This window comes from Cyrtonyx montezumae, unplaced genomic scaffold (genome assembly GCF_038088225.1).
Source record: "Cyrtonyx montezumae isolate F1298 unplaced genomic scaffold, pur_monq_1.0 scaffold_5, whole genome shotgun sequence".
Classification (NCBI taxonomy): Eukaryota; Metazoa; Chordata; class Aves; order Galliformes; family Odontophoridae; genus Cyrtonyx; species Cyrtonyx montezumae.
Window position 1 is genome coordinate 4765352 of NW_027072056.1, and position 21398 is coordinate 4786749.

At 50.3% G+C, this 21398-nt stretch overlaps 2 protein-coding genes across 2 annotated transcripts in view; one reads left to right on the plus strand and one right to left on the minus strand.

Annotated features, from left to right (window-relative positions):
• Positions 1-4176: 4176 nt before the first annotated feature.
• Positions 4177-8221, minus strand: ADIPOQ (adiponectin, C1Q and collagen domain containing). The gene is made up of 3 exons (XM_065747892.1): positions 7667-8221; positions 5808-6024; positions 4177-5407 (listed from the first exon to the last, which is right to left on the minus strand). Exons 2-3 carry the CDS (start codon positions 6013-6015, stop codon positions 4881-4883), a joined length of 735 nt encoding a protein of 244 aa, XP_065603964.1. The 5' UTR covers positions 6016-6024; positions 7667-8221; the 3' UTR covers positions 4177-4880.
• Positions 8222-15894: 7673 nt separating this feature from the next.
• Positions 15895-21398, plus strand: part of ST6GAL1 (ST6 beta-galactoside alpha-2,6-sialyltransferase 1) — a 29677-nt gene continuing 24173 nt past the window's right edge. The window contains exon 1 of the mRNA XM_065747975.1: positions 15895-16303. The gene's annotated coding sequence lies outside the window, so the exon portion shown is untranslated. The remainder of the gene's footprint in view (positions 16304-21398) is intronic.

A 21398-nucleotide genomic window follows, 5' to 3' on the forward strand; every position in this document is an offset into this window, starting at 1 on the left:
TGTGTTCTGTGTTTCTTCTTTGTTATTATTTTTATGAAATCATTCACCGTTACTTTTGGATATTATGTACTGCCATGGGGCAGGACATGTCTCTGCCTAGAGGTGTTCTGTTCATTTCAGAGTACAGGATGATCTGCAGCTAAGGTAATTCTTTTTTTGGAATAGGCATTGACTTGTTGCACTGGGAAGAGCTGTGGGTCTTGTCTGGTTTCAGGGTTGATGTTCAACCACTGTCAGTGCTTTGCTTTAACCTAAGTAGCACAAGAACAAAGTAGTTATTTTAGCATGTTTTTGACTTAGGATTTTATTTTTAGAAAAGAAAGTGTATGATGTTGCACTTTCCAGTGATCAAATTGATTCTCAAGATGAAAGGACTGGGGAGTTTTTCATGTATTATTTCAGAGTCGAGAATTCAGTCCTTCCCTCTATTCTTGAATTGATTGTTTAGGATTAAAGTGTGCTCCACATTCCATATGCTCATCGCAGAAATAATCCTGTGGCTGATCTTTCTTATAGGACTTTTATTTCAATTGGGGTGTTGATAGTCATAAGTGCTAAACTGTATGGAAAAGTCCCAAATGAAACTCTTTCTTTCCTTACCTCTCTCATGTATTTTTGCCTTGGTTTTTATCTTAAGAAAGAGGTGATTAAAAATATTTCTCCTAGCTGTATGTTTGCTGGCTGTGGAGCAACAGTGGGAGCACAGTAAGAAGGTAGAAGTGTGTGTCTTTTTGTTTTATTCTTGTGGATTTCTCAGCCTCTTCTGTTTCATCCTCCAGAGTAGTTTAAAGCAGTGTTCTGGCATTTCCTCTGCTTGGTGTCTGACATTACAGTGTGACCCTCTGTGGATTAGCGTGGTTGATGAAGTCTCCTTTTTTTTTTTTTATCTTTCTTTGATTGAAGAGGGAGGGATTTCAAACTTTCCTCGTTGAAACCAATATAAACATTGCCTGCTTAGTATTAGCAACTTTGGCTTGTTCCTGTCTCTGGTGCTGTGCTTTCCCTGAGCAAGGTTTTGGAAAGTGAGCTGTAACCAGTAAACAGACAGTGCGTTCTGAGCGAGTGCCAAAAGGAAAAGAGAAAGGCTTGAAGATACAGCTGTTCCCTTTTCTGCTGATTTGGCTGTGTACATCTGCTGAAGCCTGGCTTCTTCAGAGTAGTTGCCTTGGAATACTTGTTTTTCCTTAGTTTTGTTTACTTATTTTTTCATTTGTCTTGTTAAATTAAAAAAAAAGGTAAGGCTTAAATGCAATGGGATGATAGCCAGGGTATGTGTATTGTTAGTCATCTGGAGTATGAAGTTTTCTCCTGTTCAGTGAGGCTGGAAGGAGAATCTGTGTATAATTTTCTTTTTCTGAAGAGGTCTTAAAGTGTAAGAATTCTAATCAGGAACTAATTTCTTGAAGTTAATATTAAAATAGAAAGGCTAATTTGAAGAATAAGATGCCCTTGAACTTGAAATTGTTTCTTCTTGTCAAGTCTCTCAGTCTAATTAGCCTGCAGAGAATCAGCCTGACATCAGGAGATACTGCACAATTGCAAGATGTCAGTCTCGAATAAAAATTGAAGAGGATTTGTCTGTCTGGACTATTTCATTTAGTGACTTTTTTCGTTCCTGTACCTTTTGTGGACATTGACACCACTGGTAGTAGGTCTTTCTAAGTTAAAGCATGAGCAGCTAGGCATTGTTTTGCACGTATTTAGGCTGATACACATAAATAGGAGTGTTAAGTTCACCGATACTGCTTTGTGTCTTAGTTTGCAAATAAATGCTCCTCTCTGAAAGGATTTATGGAGATGCTGAATACAGTGTCATGAATTGTCCCTTTGACTTCAGTGAGGCAGTACACTACATACAGCCTCTGAAGAGTGAGGTCCTGAGTACTGCAGTGCTTTGTGAGGGGCACAGCCAGTTGCACAGCACAGATGAAAAGCAAAGGCTGCAAAGCACTTCAGTGTCTGCCCTTTCCCTTTGGTAGTCTCACAAGGCTGATTTCTACTAGCTGGAAGCTGCCAGCTGCTGCAGTATGTTCTTAGGAATGTGCAAACTGTTTTCAGTTAAAAAACAGTCATTGTGAGGGAGAGGAAGTAACAAGGCTAAAGGAAGGTAGCTTTAATCTGTGTGTAAAGCTTCTTCAGAGCTATTTCTGGGCTGGTTAGTGGGAGAACCCAGAGCTCTTGCTGTGAGCAAGAATAGCAAGTTCAGGCCTAGCGTGATAGTGGGTTTTCCTTTGTTATTTTTGTTTGGGGTTTTTCTTTGTTAACTTGTAGAGGTTTGAAAGATTTTCCTATCAGCATTTTTATTCAATAATTGAAGTAGAAGGTATTTTTTTTCCTCAAAAAGAAGAAAGCGATGTAGGTGAATAAATGGGAGTTCTTCCTGCTTCCTTGGGGTTTTAGGCATTGTCCAGCTCTGCACATGCCAGTGTTCTGTGCATGAAAATGTGCTTGTCAGATGGCAGTGCAGCCCTGTTCTCTGCAAATCCTCTATCTGTGGTGGTGCAGGGATGTGAATGTTAACGGGCTCTTTTGGACAAGCACTAGCACAGTGTAAGAAGGTCCTTGCTGAGTTTGAGGACGGGGATTTGCTTACACATCTATTATCTCCAGCTTTTTTGTTTGTTAGTTTGCCTTCTGCATTTGATCCAATTGGTCTTTGCGAAGCAGCAGAATGAGAATCCCAATCCAAATTAAAACCTTTTTCTCAAGGTCCTGCAGGCTGTTCAGAGCAGAGGGACAGAGGAGCAGTGCCTCTTAAAGCTTTTAAATTTACAGAAGGGACCTCTGGTGAATATTTTCCTATAGTCAGCTGTATATTAGCTGTATTCATGCTATATCTTGTGTGCAGTTGTGGCATGTACATATGAACCCTTTCCAGTCTTGTTATATGAACTTGTGTATCCTTGTAACCCCTTTTCGGGGGGAAAAGTGTATACTGCTGTGGATAAACATACAGCTGAGAGTTAGGTGCATGCTGGGTGACTGTGGGTGTGACAATACCTCTTAAGGGTTTGTATTTGAGCTTCAAGCAGGCACGTCCTTGGGTACCTACAAGACATCCCTGGTACAGAAAGGAGCTGCTGGCACTGCTGTCAATTCCCCTGGCCCAGCTGAAGAAGCCTCTGTGAAGACACTGCAAGGGGACTCCTGTCATAAGATGGTGACTGGTATCTGAAAAAGTGCTTGTTCATCCCCCATCGTCGTTCCTAACCTGATTCCTTAAGGGTTATGGTGAGGAGCCTGGGGAGGGCGCTCCTGCTCTGCCCTTTGCTCTTCTACCGCCTTATGGCTGGACTCCACAGAATTCTGTGGGTTGAAATAGTCTGATGTGCCCCTCATGGGGAAACAGACATTGGTATTCTGCATTTCATGTTTCAACTTCAGTGGGAATTAACCTCCCTGGAGTGGTAGGGAACTGACAAAGTGAACCTGCCTGCAGGGAAGTCACACAGCTCTCCCCAAAGAGCAATGGTGTTATGCAGGTCTTGTGTCCTGGGATGAGTTTAAGGGTACTGAGTGGTGGTGGGGGGGTTTGTTGCTTTACCATCCCAACGTTTGGTGCTCTGAGTGCTTTGATCTTGTACCTGCATCTAGCACAAACAAGTCAAAACGCACAGCAGTCTTGCTCCCAGTCTGGGTGTGCTCAGAGTTAGTTTTGTCTGAAGTATTTCAAAGGAAGAACTGAATCTGATGGTATTTCCTGCATGAAGTGCAATGGCAGATTATCTAATATAGGCTTTATCCCTGTGCCTTCTTCCATGCTGAAAAGCCTCTAGCAAGTTTATACTTGTCAAATAAATATGATAACACGGCTTCCAGGAAAACCATTTATCCCTCTTTCAGCCTACTGTGGCTTAGTGCAGCTGCTATTTGTATCCCAAATAATTACTGCCACAAATGATTAGATGGAGCTCAGGCACAGCTAGGATCACCCTATAATTGTCCCTAAAAGGGGCACGGGTGCTTTCACAGATGCTTTCCCTGCAGGATGAAGCTGGCCAGTCTCCACAGCTGCATCCGTGCTATTTCTCTCATCAGCAGGGTGGGTGTATTTTCCCACCTGCCTGAACTTAGCATGCTCAGACTGTGTGTGTCCCATCCTGGGCTGCCTGATGAAGGGAGACCCTCCTCTTTCTGTAAACCCTTCCCAGTGACACAGACAAAGAGGCAGGAGCGTTCTTTATTGAGAGAGCACTTTATTGCCAATGCTACGTGCAGTGTGGTAACCCAGTGGGGTGCAGAAAATGCTGCTGTGGGAAGTATTTTCAGTCAAAGCCCTTACTGCTGTCTTGTGCTTGTAGTAATGTCTTAGCTCTGCTGTGTGTTGTATACATGGGAAGAGCTGGGCTAAAGAAGGGAGACGACAAACCACAGGTGGAGGTCGGAGGCCCTGAAAAGATGGGGAGTTGGGATGGCCAAAGCCTGGCCACTGGCTCCAGCTGAACTCAAGCAGGGAGAATAACACTGGCTAAAATTGGTACTGTCGTGTCAACCAAATTCAAGTGACAAAAAGGGGAAAGGTAGAATTGGTGATATTTAAATGTAACTTTTATAAGTATGTATATTAATCAGCTTTAAGTTTAAAACAAAGGGTGACACACTGGAGAGTGACCATTTCACAGAGTGGCCGGAGTGGTGTTTGAACTTGGGGCCCCGGTGTCCAGCAGGAGAGCAAGAGCAGAGGTAGGAGTGAACTCTTGGTCCCATGGAAGTCACCTGTGTGTGAAGTCAGTGATTTCAGGGGAAATGGGGTCCACCCTGGGCAGTCGTGACCCTCACTCAAGGGAACTTTTGGTAAACAGAGTGCAGCTGCAGTGCTGGTGCCCCTGTAGGCAGGTGGGGCTAAGCGGCCTTGTCCCCTCTTGTGTAGCCCCCCCACTCTAATGGTCATCCGTGTCTGGGTACAGGAGGAAGCCCATGAAAGTGGAATCATTGATGTTGTCAGCGTAGACCCCATTGTTGTCACCCTCCCCGTACACCTGGAGCCAGACCTCGTCCCCTGTGCTGAGGTGCAGCAGGACAGAGCCGCTCGCTTGGTCGACGTTGTTGTTCTGGAACTGGTCGTAGGTGAAGATGACAGCCTTGTCCTTCTTGTAGAGGCTGACCTTGACGTCTGTCAGGTACACGGTCAGGTGGTAGGCGAAGAAGTACGTGCCGGGGATGCTGCAGAGGAACTTGCCGGTGCTGGCGTCGTAGTGGTTCTGCTCGTTGTAGAAGATCTTGGTGAAGCGGATGGGGACGTTGGGGTGGGGGACTCGCTCCGTCAGCCCCACGCTGAAGGCGGAGCGGTACACGTAGGCGCTTTCACCCTTCTGCCCCTTCATCCCCATGTGTCCTGGAAATCCTCTCGGGCCTTCTGCTCCCGTGGCTCCCTTTTCACCTGTGTCACCTTTGGTGCCTTGTAGACCTAAGGTTCAGAGTTTGGATTGGGATGTGTATTTGACCTTAGCTGCTGACCACTGGCCAGAAGCACCGAGTGGCCCATGGCACAAGGGGTTGCAAGGCCTGTCCCCTGAACTTTGGCTGGGTGACCTCTATGCCCCATGTTGTGGGATGCCACATTTCCCCCCAGATATGTTGAGCTGTTGGGAGCAGCGTGTTTGAGGAACAATCACTAATTGAAAAAACAGCCATCAACCTATCTCTTTGCCTTAGGCTGTGGCATTTCCATTGCTAGAGACATTCAAAAGCAGTCTGGGCATGGTCAGCCACTGCTTATGGGACACAGACCCATCAGGTGTGTCATGTACTGGGCCAGGGGCTGCCCCTGAGCTCCAGCACTGATGTACCCCAAGCTCATCACCAACCTGGCTCTCCTTTGTCTCCCTTCTGTCCATCTTTTCCATCCTTGCCGTCCCTTCCAGGGAGCCCGTTGTGGCCAGGGTGTCCGGGTGCTCCTCCCATCCAGTTGGCACATGACATTTTGGGGTCAGGCTGGTCATCCTGGGCAGCCACCTCTGTGCCATGTAGGACCAGCAGCAGCAAGCACAGGAGGAAACCTGCTGAGCTCCTCATGGCGTGTTCCTAAAGTGAGTAAGGGCCTTGTTAACTTCAAAGTTTTAAAGGAAAAAGAAATAAGTGATGAAACCCCCACCCTTGAATACCAGCAAAGTACAGGAGGCTGCAGTTTAAATCAAGTTTGTTTTTTCCTCCCAAATTGTGTTTTTGTGTTGCAGGAGCACACCTTGTAATGTTTCTGGGTACCTCAGAGTCATAATTTTCTTTAATCAAGCTGCTTTGCTCATCAGAGTCATTTGCACGCTGTGTCCAGCCTGACAATTTGTCCTGAGGCTCTCAAAAATTGGTGGGATTTCTGCATGCTTTGGCTCAGTCTTTTAGGAAATGGATATCTACAAATGCCCATTGCTGTATGGTCCTGCTCCCCAGACAGGAATTATTCCCTGGAATAAAAAGCAGCCTGTTACGAGGAGTGGCACGCTGAGTAGTAAATGTGAATAACAGCATGGCCACTAGAGTGCCCTAGCTCTATAATTTTTGAGAGAAATAGTATTTCAGAGCAACTCTGTTGCGGAGTTGATTTTGTTTTTCTTTTGTGCACCGCTTAAAATGTCATATTTTCAGTAGCTTCTCATCTATGGCCTAGCAGCTTCATTGGAAGCTGAATTGAAAAGGGGTTACCACGAGTTTTGTTGTTGCTGGATGTGAGGGGGCTTTCAGGAAAGCTTCAGAGCTCTGCACAGTGACCTCAGCACACAGAGCCAGGAGCTCACCCAGCTGTTGGTCTCTGGCACATGGTGATGGGGACAAGGCCCCTCCGGGGACACTGCTGGTGCTGAGAGTGGCTGTGCCTGGACCAGTCCAGAGACCACAACCTGCAGCTTAGGAGCAGGGTGGATGAGATGCCCATCCATCCCACAGGAGCCGTGGGGATCAGGGTGGAGTGTGTGCATTTGGGCGTGCCGCAGGATGGCCGCATTGCTGTACCTGAAAGAACATTGCCGAGCGGGGGCACCCAACTCTTGGGGCCCTACCCAGCTCCACGTGCTCCCCGCTGCTGCCCTTCTGGTTTGGGAAAGAGCAATTCCCTGGTGTGTGAATGTCAGTGGTGCCTTTTCAGAGGAGAAACAGGTGAACTAAGTAGACTTGGTGGCATTTGGTAAATACAGAAGTTGCCTTGAAAACTAAAGCTCATATCAGAAGCTTATTCGTTTATCGTCAGAAATCAGACTATCATCTTTAAGTACAAAGCCATTCAGATTTAAAGCTTTGTGCCGATATATATAAGCACAACTGTGCTTGAAATAGACCAAGAAATGCCATCTATGCTTTCCACATCCAGCGTTTCCTTCAAAGGGTGTTAGCTGGGCTTTAGGGTGCCTGTGGGCAGTGTGGCCAGCAAACTCCTTGCTGCTGTCACAGCAGTGACTTGCTCCAGGAGCTCAGCCCTGGGCAGCCCAGGTTTGTGCCAAAGAGCGGGTGCAGCTGCGTGAGGTCAGGAGCAAAGCCAGTGCTGCTGGGGCTTCTTGCAAGAAGAAGTGGCTCCAGAGGTGCACCAGAGCCGTGTGACTGTGTGCTGCCACCCCTGACTCCTTTGGGTTGAGGAGTTTGGATACCTAAATAGTGTTTCAGGAGAGTTAGTGTGCGATTCAGCCGAAAAGAAGAGCAAAGCCAGCATTTAGGAAGAGGGGAGAAGAGTCATGCTTACCGCTCCTGGGAGTCCTGGCTGGGTTGCTGCAGTCTCCTCAGGAATGGAGTCTGGACAGCACAGCACTGTCCCTGAGGGCACGATGAGCTGTTAGTTAAGATCCTCTATTTTCCATTTGCTGTTGCACACGCTGACTTAACAGTTGGATCTTCCCTTTAAGTTTTCTGGCTGTCACTCGGTTTTGGGGCCACCTATATTGTCCAGTTCCAAGTGTCAGCTTGCGGAGGTCTCCATAAGAGGAGGAAGAGCAGTTTGGGAATTTCCAAGGAACACAAGGAGAAGAGATGTTTTGGGGAAGTCAGTGCCTGAAAGCTGGCTTGTGTGGGGCTCGGCTCTTCCAGGTGCCTGTGAGCAACCACTGCTCTGGGTAACCTGGGAGACTAGTCAGCAGCTGATGGAGAAAGGGCGTCTACAGGCTTGTATTAACTCATCTGAATGTGGGTGATCTTTTTTTGTTGTTGTTGTTCCAGTGTGTTCATAAATGAATCACCGTGTGAGAAGTCTGTGCTTCTCCTTTCAGCAGCTGGAGCTGCTGCTGCACCAAAGAAGGGAATCGCTGGGACGGGGCAGTGCTGGCAGAGCTGTGCTGCAGACAGAGCTGGGCAAAAAGCCGCCTCCTGCACGTGGCAGGGCTCGTGGAAATCTGAAAGCTGGCTGTCTGGGGGAAGGCAAGGATGTGTAAGTAAACGGTTTTCTGATGCATAGGGATGGGATTCAGCCAGGGAAAGGAGCTGTAGTATTAAGGAATAGGATGGAAAAGGGTGGAGCCATCATTTGGCTGCTTGTTTGCTTTCTTCCCTATTTTGGTTGAGCTGTTGGTCCAGCATTTGAGGAATTTGAACTTTTTTTTTCCACTTGACAGTCATTTTTCCAGGCAGGGTGAAGATTCAAATCAGTCCTCCCTCATCCAGCAACACGGGGTGTAGAACTGGTTGGAGGTTAGCTGCCCCTCCTCAACTGGGATCTAGGCAGCTTTCACCTCCCAACCTTCACCAGCCTCATGCTCAGCCTGACATGGCTTGATCTGTTCAGACCAATGCCAGCCAGCAATGATGGACAGTGGACCAGAGCCTCAGTTTTTAATTAAAAATAAGTATGGAGTTATATTTAGCCAGCTACAAAAGCAGAGTGGGAGGCTCATTATCAGCCGGGCTTGGCACGCTCTGCTCTGCTGCGGCTCGAGGGGTGAGCACTGTGCCCCAGGGATGCCTACCCTGTGCTGTTGTGCCCTGTGCCCTCGCCTTCCCCACCACCCTGGATACTGCACGTACAAGAGACAACAGCCCTCGCCTTGCTAAAAACAGCAAACGCTGTTGATGTCGTCCAGCAGGCAGGCTGACAGGCTGTAAAATGCTATTTTGGTGCAGCCCAAGCCTGTGTGTGGAGGGTGCACTGTGAGGGAGCATGAATGCCAATCCGTCAGCCCATCCCACACGCTCAGATGGTCCTTCCCATCCTGCAGCAGGCAGCTTGGGCAGGAGCACACCTGCTGGGTTCTGGTGACAGTGTGTCCCCCTCCTTGGGGACCACAGACAAATTTCCCAAGCTCCACGGAGCGCTGCTTGATTCCTGGCAGGGGCTCTTGGCATGCTGGTGCTTCTCGTGCCAAAAATGGACATTGAGATATGTTTGTTCAGGCCCTGCCAGCTCCTACCCTCTCCCATGCTGGCTGGCAGTTGAGCCAGGTCCTGCTCCTTTCAGCATAGCCCAGTCGTGTCCGGGGCTTGTTCTTCTGGGGCAGAAGACAATCTAGCAATCCAGCATGCCCTGGAACACCACCAGTCCAAACCACCCCACTGAGCTCCCCAAGACTTTGACCGTCCTGCAGTAATGAGCAGTGAGGCACTGCACAGCTGCACAGGAGGTGGTGGGGCCACTGTCCCTGGAGGTGTTGCAGAGCTGTGGAGATGTGGCACTGAGGGATGTGGGCAGTGGGCATGGTGGGGTGGGCTGGGGTTGGACTTAGGGATCTTAGGGCTCTTTTCCAATCTTGATAACGGTTCTGTGATGCAGTAAGAGCTGCCACCCCTTGCAGCAGGTCATCCTGCAGCCCAAGAACTATCTGCATCCACTCAAACACATGGTTAAATGCAGACAAATTATTTATTCATGACTGGTTTCTGACTAACATAAGCATGGAGAAGTGCAGCTTTTTCTGCAGACGTGAGTTTCTGTGTTGCCCAACCAGCTGTGAGGTTTGGACAATAGATGGAGCTAAGAGCCCTGGCAGCCTGGCTGCTGTGTGCTATGCCTTGGCAGTGCCAGGGTGAAGGGGCTTTGCTTAGCTCTGTGCAGGGTCAGGTGGGGAAGGCAGATGGCTGCAGGGCATGGTGGGTTTGGTGGGGCTGCATTTTTAGTGGGGATGTCAGCCCAGCCATCTCTGTGCAGTCCTTCCTGCAAGATCACATCCTTCTATCTCTCTCTTTTTTTTTTTAATTTGTTGTATAAATGGACAGGAATCATTTCTTGGCAACCATCATTTTTCCATTTGCTCAGGTATTGACCCAGGGCCGCGAGCTCTGCTGCCCCTCTGCCATGCATTTGCTGCCTCCTGCTCTCTGCGGCAGGATCAATGGGGTTTTATGGCACGGCTTTTTGGCAGGGTGCTGCAGGGCAGTTTGCAGGCACTGGCGAGCATCCCTGGGGGCTCTGATGAGGTGAGGCCTGAGGGACTTGCAGCCCTCTGAAGAGGCAGTGCTTGTTGGGAGCAGGTGAAATTTCAGGTCAGAAACCCACGTGCACCTGGTTTCCTTGTGTTCAGCTCCGGTTTGGGACTGATGTGTCAGACCTGGGAGAAGTGACTGGAACAGCCTCAGGCTGGGCTTGCCAATGGAAACAGGGTGTCAGCTTTTTTCCATGAGGTGGCAGGGCGTCACAGCGAGCAGGGTCCCAGCGCTGCCCTGTGCTGGCTCACACGGATGCTGTTTCCTTGCTGTGCTTCTGGCACAGGTTTGAGCTTGTTGTGCATCAGTTCGGTGACTCTTTCCACTCAGTCTGCCTCGGGTAATGCTGGGCTAAGAGCCTGCACTTAAACCCTTCCTCTTCCTCTGTTCCAATTTCCTTGACACTTTTCTGCACATCGCTGCTGTGTCACCCCTCATGTGTGATGCATGTACTGTGGTACATAGTGGTAGAGCAGCTAGCTGGAATGCTAACCCATTGGGTTTTGGAGATGCTTTCCTGGGGCAGGGCCCTCCCTGTCCCTGCTGGTCCCCATGTGATGGGTCAGTGCAGCCTGGGTGCCACAGCAGACTGCTGGCACATGCCACACGCAGCTTCGTAAACGCAGGACTGCAGCTCTATCTAAATGACCCACAACACTGCCCCAAACTCAGCAGTCTTTGCTTCAAAGCAGCAGTAAGGTGCTAAAGGATAACAGTCTGCATCTGTCTCCCATCGCTGGCAAAATCTAATGATATTCTAATCTAGAAGCAAGGACAGGGTTAATGACAGGGATTATGAATCTTATATTGTCGGTAAAAAGAAATATTATTGCAGAGTGTGAATGATGTGTATTTCATCACAGAGCTGTAAATCTGTTCAGAAATGAGAACTGTATGTTTTTGCTTTGGGTGTTTCACAGTGCAAATCAGCACAGAGTGCTCCTCGGGAAGTTGCACAGGCTGCTTCATCCACGACACTTCTGATGGGGTGTTTCTGTATGCTTAGGAGAAAGCATTTATGGTTGCTGCGGGGCTAATGCATGGCTTATGATGTCTTTAATTATTCATTTCTGTAAGTGCTTGTTCTCCTGACTCAAACAGCCAAAACCGCACTGTGTTTGGCTTCAGCAGTAAATTGTTCTATTTTTCCTGGAATCAAATGACTTCGTTCCTGCAGGAAGACAATCGATGTGACGATGCCTGTGATGATTTGCTCTGGGCTATCCTGTTCCTTGGAGTTCTCCTGGTTCAGAAAAAGTACCTGCTGACCTCCAGCCCTGCTGTGGCATCTCGTGCTGTGCCTGCCTGCAGGCTGGGGAGGCTGTGTGGAGTGTGACCACACTGCAAACACCAGCAGGCTTCATAGGATCCGGGAGGATGTATTCAGAACACAGTGAGCCCCACAATGGGCTGTGCTCAGATAGAGGCTCATTTCCACGATGTTTTTCCCTGCATCATAGCATGGTGCTTGGAGCTCCAGTGCAGCCTATCAGGCTCAGCCCTGCATCTGTGCTCACACAACCCCTCGGGGCTGAAGGCTCCCTGCAGGAAAGCATGCTTCCTGGTGCTCCTTTGTAGGGTTTGGACGTGGTTTGCATGTCAGCACACTGCCTGCAGCCAGGCGCTCCTCGCTGTGCTGTTTTCTGTGGATTAGGTCCAGCAGTATAAATTCACCTCCTTTTATACTTATAATCCCTGCGAGAGTAGTGGCTTTAATGGAGACTGTTCTTCCTCACTGCTTTGGCAAAGCAAATGCCAGCTCTCTGCTGTGTCCCTGCTGAAATGACATGGACGTCCTCTGAATGGCAGAGAGGGAAAAAAATGCAGATGCTACATGCATCTGTCCGGCTCAAAAATCCCCCCCAAGCACTTCTCTTTCTGACCTGTGCTTGCTGGGCTCTCTGTGGCTGCAGCATGACCTGCCCCCCATGGCTGTGTGTGCTGCCATGGCTTTGCATCTTCACTTACTGTCACCAGGCTGCAACACCACAAATAATCGCTCGCAGCTTTGCAAGCTGCTCTGTTTTGTGATGAGCCTGCAAACGTCAACATATGTTTGTCAGAGATAATCAGGCCACTTCTGTGCGCAGTGGCTTTGTCATCTCTTTTGTTTTAGGGCTTTCCACCTCCCTCTCGATGTGCTGTGCCTTTTCCTGTGCCCCTGAAAATAATTGACTTGGTTGTTTTCTGCATCTGCCTGTGGTGCTGTCCAGCAGCCCTGCCACTGCCCCAAGGTGCTGACCTAAAGGAATTCTCTTCATTCTATTTCATGCAGTTTCTCCAAATTTGCTCACCGCTCTTCTTGCTCTCCTATGCTGTCCACGTGGTGTTTTTTTCCCCCTTCCTTCTGCATGTTCATAGTAAATCATTTGCAGCCCATCTCGAGTAGAACATGAACCCAGCCGCATCTGGGTTGCGTTTTCTACTTCCAGTGTTAGATGCCAGCACAGATTATCTTACAGGGCCTTACCTATGATGAGAATTTAAATTCAGGTGGGCTAAGATACCCTGGGGAAAAGATGTGGCCAAGGAGCATGGGTAGGAAGTGGTCTGAGGTGCAGCTCATCTGTGTCTGCACATGCCAAAGCTGCTTCTGCAAACCATTTGGGGTTTTGGTTCTGTCCCACCATGGCTTGCTGCTGCTCTGGGCTTACCCACAGTAACTTCAGGCTGATGGTGTCCCCTGTGCCTCGCTCCCAACACCCAAAGCAAAGCCTTCAGCCCCTGCCTGTCACCACAGACACGTCTGCACTAAGCATGGGGAAGTTTTCTGTTTTGCATACTTGTTAGCTCTGAACATATGGCAAAAGAACCCAGCTTGTCTTCAAGCTGTGTGCTCCAACCCTTCCTTCAGGTTCTGTTTCTCAGTGTGTGCATATCAGAGGGGCAGGATCGGGGCTCACAGCCCCACTGTGTCACCAAGGACAGCCATGCAGTACCTGCCCAGCTCCTGGTGCCCACCTCCTAGCCCCCCCTGCTGCAGGCAGCGACAGGAGCCCTGTGGGCTGCAGAGCAGTGCCTGTCACACACAGCGAGGGGTCCACCGCCCGCTTCCTCTGCAGCAAAACTCTTCAGTTGTTTTCACACTTGTGCAAACCAGCCTCTCTTCCTGCAGATCTGGCATCCCGCAGGCAGGACACTAGTTTAACCTTGTTGCCATCACTTGTGTGCCCCTTCTTACTGCTTCCTGCTTTTTTGTTCTGTTTGGGTTTTGCAAGCACTTCCCTGCCTTGTTCCACTGCTGTGGTGTCACCTTGCCCTCCCACCCTAACCCCCCTGCATGCCTCCTGCTGTCTTTTTCCTTCATCCCTGTTACATTTCTAAGCCTGTCACAGCCCAGTGAAGGGTTCCTTTGTCCTTCAGAGGAGTGCAGAGAAGCTCCCTCCCAGGTAAGCATCATAGGGTGAGAACATCCTGCAGCTACTCCTTGTTGGCCCAGCATTGCACAACATCATGTTGCTGATTAACGCTGTTCTGCACTTTCATAAATGCAAAGCACCGTTCTTCACTTAAAGGAAAGAAGGAGTCACAGAGTGATGTGACATCCCTGTGTGTCACTGGTAATTTTGTTGTGCGCCTGTGGTTGCAGTGAAACCAGTTCAGCTGGAATGATGCTGGTCATCCATGGCTGAGGACTTGGTTTCTGAGTGTGTGGTCCCACCCAGTTCTGCCTGTGCTGCGAACAGAAGGAAAAGCTGCAAAGCACACACAGAAAAGATGTACATTTTGGAAACGTAGAGGTTTGGCATACACCTCAGCCTTTTGAAGTCTGTTGGCTTGTTGTGAGTTTGCTAAGAAAGAAGATAAGTGGTGACTTCTGTTCTTGAAAGAGAGGGCTCGTAGGCCACTGAGCATGGACGAAGGCAGCTCCAGCACCCCTGGGCAGGGAGGGCAGGGTGGTGACAATGGGGAAGGAAGTGTCTGTGGGGTTAGATGTGGTGTCCTGGGAGGTTTCTCAGCCTCCCTGCATCCGGTCAGCTCAGCCAGGCTCCTGCATCTCTGCACACACACATACCAGCTGCAGGTGAAGTGATGCTGGGGCCGCTGTGTCTTCCCTCCCTCTGCAGGAGGCACTTTATATGTTGAAATTCTTGGTTTTCCTAACTCCATTACATCATTGCTTTCCATTTGTGTTTTTAGGACTTCTTGGCTCAGTGCTGCCAGCCCCACTAATCCTTCAGTGAATCCTTCGTGTTACAGTGTGGAGTAATGGGAATAGCTCTGTTTGCATGTCACCAATGGCAGGGGCCAACAGCTGGACGAGGTGCCATCACCACCACAGCACGGAGCCATTCTCCTTCCTGGGGAAGATGTGGCCTGTGAAATCTTCAGAGGATGGCCACCAACTTTGTTGTCCTAAAGGAATATTGTCCTAAAAGCTGTGGGAACCACTACTCCTGCTAGTCTGAAAAACTGTGCATCTATCATCCAAGGGATTCCCTCCTCCTCATCCCTGAGCTCCCGGGCTGCTGGCTGTGACCCAGGGACAATCTCCTCCTCCAACAGCACGGCTGTGGGATGTCTGGCCTGCAGGAAACAAGCTTGTAAAGAATTGACTGCAGGTCCTCGTGGAGAATTACAGGTCCTCATGGAGAAGTGCATCCTCCCTGACCCTGCATGCTCCTGACAAGCTTGGACTTTTCTGGCCTTAAACGAGATGATCACAAGGGTCTGAGGGAAAAAAAAGTCATGCATACAGTCCGGTTTTTTAGGCTTTAAAATACATTAATTTCTCTTTTCCCATTTTCTTTCTTACTTTTGACTTGCAAGGAGCCAAAGCATGCATTGCCCTGCTGGGATGCCATTCACAGGGGCTGGTCTGAGTGTTAATGGTCCAGATGTGGACCTTCACCTGCGTAAAGATAACAAAGAAACTGATGGCTGCAGCTGGATGTGCACTGGTTTTACACGAACTGAAGCATGGCATGAGAAGCAAGGCTGGGGCTGCTTGCACCTGCCTGCTGCTGAATGCATCGCTCTGCCGAGCTGCCAGCAAGCCCAGTTCCAGCCCTTGTTCTGCTCCAGCTGTCAGGAGCAAGGTGCCAGCCTGCACCCACCACCTGTGTGGGCAGAAGGTAAAGAAAATCTGGCCAACAGGTTCAGTGCTGAGCCCTTTTCTAGGCAGGATCCTGGCCTCAAGTGAGATTTTACTTCCTCGTGCTGCAACCCCCCGTCGCAGAATTTTCCAGCAAAAGAGGGATCCGCCTTTTATTTTTTATTTAGCTGGGGCTGTGTGTGGACTTGCATTTGTAATGCTGTCTGCAAGTGCAATCCGAGACAACTGAACCTTCCTAATTGTTGCTGGGGATGTGCAGCATGCCAGCAGGGATTACAGATCCCTCCCCGTGGCCGTTGCTGCTTGGGGTCTGCCATTTCTCCACCCGTTGAATGTGCCACTATTTTTATCGAATGCCTACATCACTATACTGAGAGGAGACAGATACAAAACAGGCAAAATGAATCACGGCTCTGGTAGCCTCCCTTGGCCCCAGGAGCTGGCTTGGGATACCTGAGGAGGAAACACAGTGTGTAACTGATGTTGTTCTTCACTTTTGCCCAGAAAGTGCACCCATGGCAATGTGGACAGCAAGAAGCATCCTGCCCTCACCAGATCCAGGATGCAGCAGGGATCTGGCACAGTGCTTGGGCTGCATTTTGTTAGGGCAAAAACCTGGGGTACATGAGTCAACAGCAGCAGCCTCCTGTGAGAGCAGTGTGGTTGTGCCATGCCAGCAGGGATGGCAGAGCTCGGTGATGTGACCCACGGAGACAAGCTGGGCAAACTGGCGCTGCCAAATGCAGAGGGAGGCAAGGGAGATGAGTAAAGCTTTCGGCATATAACAGACTGTGCAGAGTACGGCAATAAACTGCTCTCCGTGCCCTCTGGGGACAGAGGAGAAATTGTACTAATGGAGATTTTGGAAAGACAGTGAGAGAAGCTCTCCAAGTGCAGGGTGATTCAGCCCTGGCAAAGGTACAGGTTGCGACATGCCCCATCAGGGCCAGGCAGCACAGACCTCTGCCAAGGGGGTGTGCTGGGGCAGCAAGGATGGACAGTGGGGATCTGGGGGGGTCTTCTAAACTCCCACTCCCATTTCTATAGCTGCATTCCCTGCCCTGAGACCCTTCAGGAGAGGTTTCCTGGTGTTGCCCAAGGTGCGGCCACCTGTGCAGGTCCGCGCGGTGGCAGCTCGGTGTCATCAGCTTTGAACAAAGGAACCGGAGATAAGACTGAACATAAACAGGACTCGGGACCGCCTCGACGTGCCTCTCCGAGCAGTCCTCGCGGGAGGTTTTGTTCTGTAAGAGCGCTTTCCTCTTCCAGCAGGGCAGCGGTGGGCTGCAGCGCTGAGCCGGGCCAGGAGCGCGCTCCGCCAGCCCTCGGGGCCGCGGCACAAACGGCGCAGCGGCAACAAAGGGGCGGCGGTGCGTGCAGGTGCCGGGAGGGTGGGGGCGGCACCTCCTCCGGGTGCGCGGCCCCGCGGTGCCCGCCGGCCCGGGCGCGTGCATGCAGCGCGGGGAGGAGCGCGCCCCGCGCCCGCCCCCGTTAGCGCCCCGCTCGCTGCCGAGCGGAGCGCGGCCCCGCGATGCTGCCCGCCGGCGCGTCCTTCCGAGGCCGTGTTGTTGATGGGACAAAGGAGAAGCGTGGCTGCCGGCGGTAGGTCCGTAACTTCGCTGGGGCCCGGCTCTGAACGCAGGAGCTCGGAACGGACGCGTCCCGGAGCGGCGGCGGTGCTTGGGAGGGTCTCGGTTTGTGGCGGCTGCTGGCAGTCCTGTACTGCAGGGGCTGGGAACGAATGGGAGGACGAGTGCCGGAATGAGGCTGCCGAGGCAGGGGGGGATGCTGCTGCTGATGCTCCGTAGCTCCGCGTGGGTCCTTAGCGCTGAGCAGTGCGGCCGCAGCCCACCTGGAGCTGCCCTCCCTGCTCCGGGGACGTGACGCTCGAGGGATGTCCCTCTGTTCTCCTGAGCCACCGAGCCGGGGCACGGGCGGCTTTGTCAGGGCGGGGACGGTGCAGCGGGGTCACGGTCCTCCTTCCTTCTTATGGAAAGGCTGAGCAGCACGTGCAGCCCCGGGGGGGAAATGTCATTCCCTTGTCCTCAGCTCGGCGTTTGTAAAGATGCCGATGAAAGCTCCGGCAGGATCACTTTGATGGGGCCTCACCCGTAGCCCTTGGCTTTGCTGGTATAACGCGAATCGCAGTTCTGCCGAGGATTAGCAATCAGAGAGCGTTATGTCTGTCCTAACGCAGCCCTCCGTGGGTTGCTCACCTCCATTCCGGAGCTCCGGAGGGATGACATTGCTGAGCACGGGGCGGAACTCTGCGCCGGAGATCGCTCTGTGATCGGAGATCGTTGGAGGTAAATTCCTCATCGCTTCAGGTGTGTCTGAAGGTGGTGTTGCTGAGTGCCTGGGGCGTGTGAGCTGCAAACGGTGCCTCTGAATGCTCCTTTAGTTATAATTGCGCCGATTAAAGATCTAGGACATGAAAGAAGGTGCTTTCAGTATGAAGTGCTCTTAGATATCTAGCCAACGGGAGTCACTTATCAGATGTTATCAGATGTTATCAGATGCTCTGGTTGTGTAATTAAAAGCCTCGGAAGAACTTACTTAGGGCATTTTCTTGTAGGTAAAATTCAGGTTTGTTGCCTTCCTTAGCCACGCATAGCAGTGCAGCCTCCAGTGAGGTGTGAATCACAGAGTTACTTCTTGAGTTGGAAAGAACATTCGGGGCTCATCGAGTCCAGCCCCTGGGTCTGTGCAGCATCATCCTAAACAAAAACCCCATGGCTGAGAGAGAGCCCAAAGCATCCTTCACAACATCCATCCCAGGTCTTTGCTACCGTGCCTGTGCAGATGTGGAACTGCTTGCTCCATCAGCTGGAGCAGTGAGGGGGCTGAGCACCTCCGACCTGTGGGAGCTCTGTCCTCTGGGACTTTGTCCCCACAGCTGCTGGGTACCCGTCAGGTCTGCCCGTCCCTTGGCAGAGCCTGGTGGGCTCCTGCTGTGCACCTGCCTCGTGTTGGGTGTCTGAAGGCACAGCCCTGCCAAGCTGCTGTCAGATGATGCTAAATATTTGCTCGTGATCTGCTGCTCACAAGTCATCAGAACCTTTTTTCCCGATAAAAGGTTGCAGAGAAAGCTGCAACATCATGTTTTGCTTGTTCCTGGGACAGCATCTCCAAGGGCGTCACCTGGTGCCTGTTGTGTTGGTGGGAAGGGTACAGGCATTGTGCCCCACTCAGTCCTTCCCCTGGGGCACCAAATGTCTGGGCTGTGCAGAGCTGTTTGGGTGGGGCTTGGTTTGAGCCCAGCCTGCCACGAGCACCTTGCATGCAGATGTGCTTTTAGCAGCTCCCTGGTACTGGTGTGCGTGCGTGTCCTGCAGCCCTGGGTGTGGCTGAGGCTCCTGACCCTCAGAGAAGCTGGAAACAGAGTCTCCTGTCATAAACAGTACATCTGTTCCTGCTTAGGATGAGTGGAGCAGTTTGCATTTTCAGCTGTAAAACTTTGCAGGAAATATGGATAGAGAAATACGTGTCGTGGCTTGTCTTCTGTGCCATTGTAACACTGCATCTGCTGGTTAGCGATTCAGAGGGATTCAGATCAGTTCAGGCTTTCTGCAGGTAACCTGTGTGTGCTGATGAGGTTCATGGCATATAGGAAGCGTGCTGACCATGCAAAGGGATGGAGTGACAATAGAAATTGTCATGGTGATCCTGCAGCAATGACAGCTGCATACTGAGATGCCTCTCATTGCGACTTGAAGAGGTCCGTGGACATAGTTTTCCCCCAGGAGATGGTAGATCTCAAGGGCATGATTTGATCTTGAGATACCATTTAACTTGCAGTGCTGGAGAGAAAAGAGTTTTGTGTTTTCTGGATTTGTTTGTAGGATGGAGCTGTCAGGAAGCACTGCTGGCTGAAGGGCAGTGCAGAACGCCCTGTGCCTGCTGAGCAGAGCAGTTTGGGCATGGAGCAGCCTATTAACAATTATGTTGTAAAAATAAACCAAGAAATAAATAAATCACAAGGTTTCCAAGGGTCCTCCTTGGCAGATGTGGATCCTGTTTGAAATGTACTCTGATTGGAGAAGGTATCTGTGTGCTGAGACTTGCACTGACAGTCAAGATCAAAACTTGGGGCTGTTCCTGTGATAACTAAGGTGAGATGTCCCGCTTCTTGGTTGTTTCTTCTCCTGGCTTTTAGTTTTTCTTCCCTAGCTACAGTTCCACATAACTCCAAGATTTCACTTTGGTCCCGGAGGGGACAATCAGTGTGTTATTTCTTGCCTGTCCTTATGACCCAGCTGTAATCCTGTAACACACTGTGCTTGCAGGAGGCCCTTAGGAAATCAGAGATCTGAATGTACGGGATTAGAGTTGCTAAACTCAAACTATGCTTGCCTTTTTTTTTTAGGTTGCATTTCAATATACATGTACATTAGTACTCATCTCAGCTTTTCCTCCCCCAGCAGATTCAGTGTGAAGAACTGTTGGGTGCTGGGCCCTCCACCAGCACAAACACAAGCCCTGGCTGTGGCTCCCATGGGCTGACTGTCTGGGTGAGCTTGGCAGAAATAGTGCACATGTTTTACAAGGGTCTGGAAGGTGCTCGCTGTCTTCCAGGACTGATATTGTGTCTGAATTGAAGCTCGTTTCCCATTAACAGCTGTTCTTGCAACCTATCACAGAGGTGATGTTTGCAGAGGTGTGAGGAATGTGTGGAAGAGGGAGCTGAGATGTAGATCTGGTGCTGACTGGGGTAACGGTGGTAACTTACTGACAGTGGGCAGATTTGCTAAGGATTTAATGTGTCAGTGGAGGAAAGCAGAGCTTCTCCTCCTTCCCAGTGCCAGGCTCTTGGATTCTTTTGGGCTGAAGGTGGCCTGCTGTGCTGGGGGAGCAGCAGTCTTAGCAGAGAACCAGGAAAGCACCAGCTCAAGGAAATAAAGGAACAAAAAGGGACAGGCGTTTCATCCTCTGCGAAAGAGGATTTGTGCACTCAGGAGGACTCCAGTGATACCATAGGTGTAACCACTGCTCATCTGGAGAAGTCATTCAAACCAATGAATGAATGAAAACCAGCACAGGCTGGAAGCCAGCGAGGTGCGTAGGTTCAGAGGAGAGATTCCTGAGGGTTTTGCAGGCAACAACTTATTGTTTGGGATGCTGGGAGGGAAAGTCATTGCCAATAAGAGAAACGGAATAAACTGAGTGTTATGAAGGAGAAGACATGGCAGTGGTGGGTACTAGAGAGGCACAGGGTGGTGGAGAGGAGGAAAGGAAGGCTGGGGGATAAGGGGAGCATAGGTGGGGCTCAGGTTGGAGGGACCAGGAGCAGGGATGAAGGTAATAGTCACAGGGATTCTTTAAGGCTGAGGAGGGATTGAAATTTGCTACTTGTGCCTGTAATATGAAGGGGTGATTTGAGATGTGAGAGTGCCAAGCTGGAAAAGCAGAAATAACATTACTGGAAGAACACTTTAATTGAAGAATGACTCGCTTGATGAGTTAGTCAGGCTGTCTGCTCACGATATGAAATTGGGAACCAAGGGATCATTGGAGTTTTCTGGCTCTTCAGGTTTATTTTTAAAGAACAGCCATCTTGAAGTCTGGCCAAATGGGTAGTTCACCTATGGGCTGAGGAGTCTGGAAACACAGCCAAAGCTTGGCTTTGGGCAGTGGCCCCACGTGCATCAGGGATGTCTGTGGTGTGGTGTGGGCTGTGCTGAGCTCTCGGCCAGGCACGAGTTTATACACGGCTTGTGAGTCTTTGGGGGAAGAGGTGTGGGAGAGGTGCACGGAAGGAATCTCATTTGCTGTGGATTTATGTGCTGCTTGTTACAGCTGTCACTACTTGCTCCATTACAAGTGTGGGTCTTGGCTGGGAATTGTTTTAGGTATTGCGGCTGTGGCTCAGCAATTTCATATGTGGTTAGCAGCGTGTCCTGGAAAGTCAGTGGGAATTTCTTCAGGTCTGCACCTGAGGGAAAATCAAGTTCACCACCACATGTGGTGTAGCTGCCTTCCCTCCCTCTCTTACTGGAATCTCATCATTCCCCAC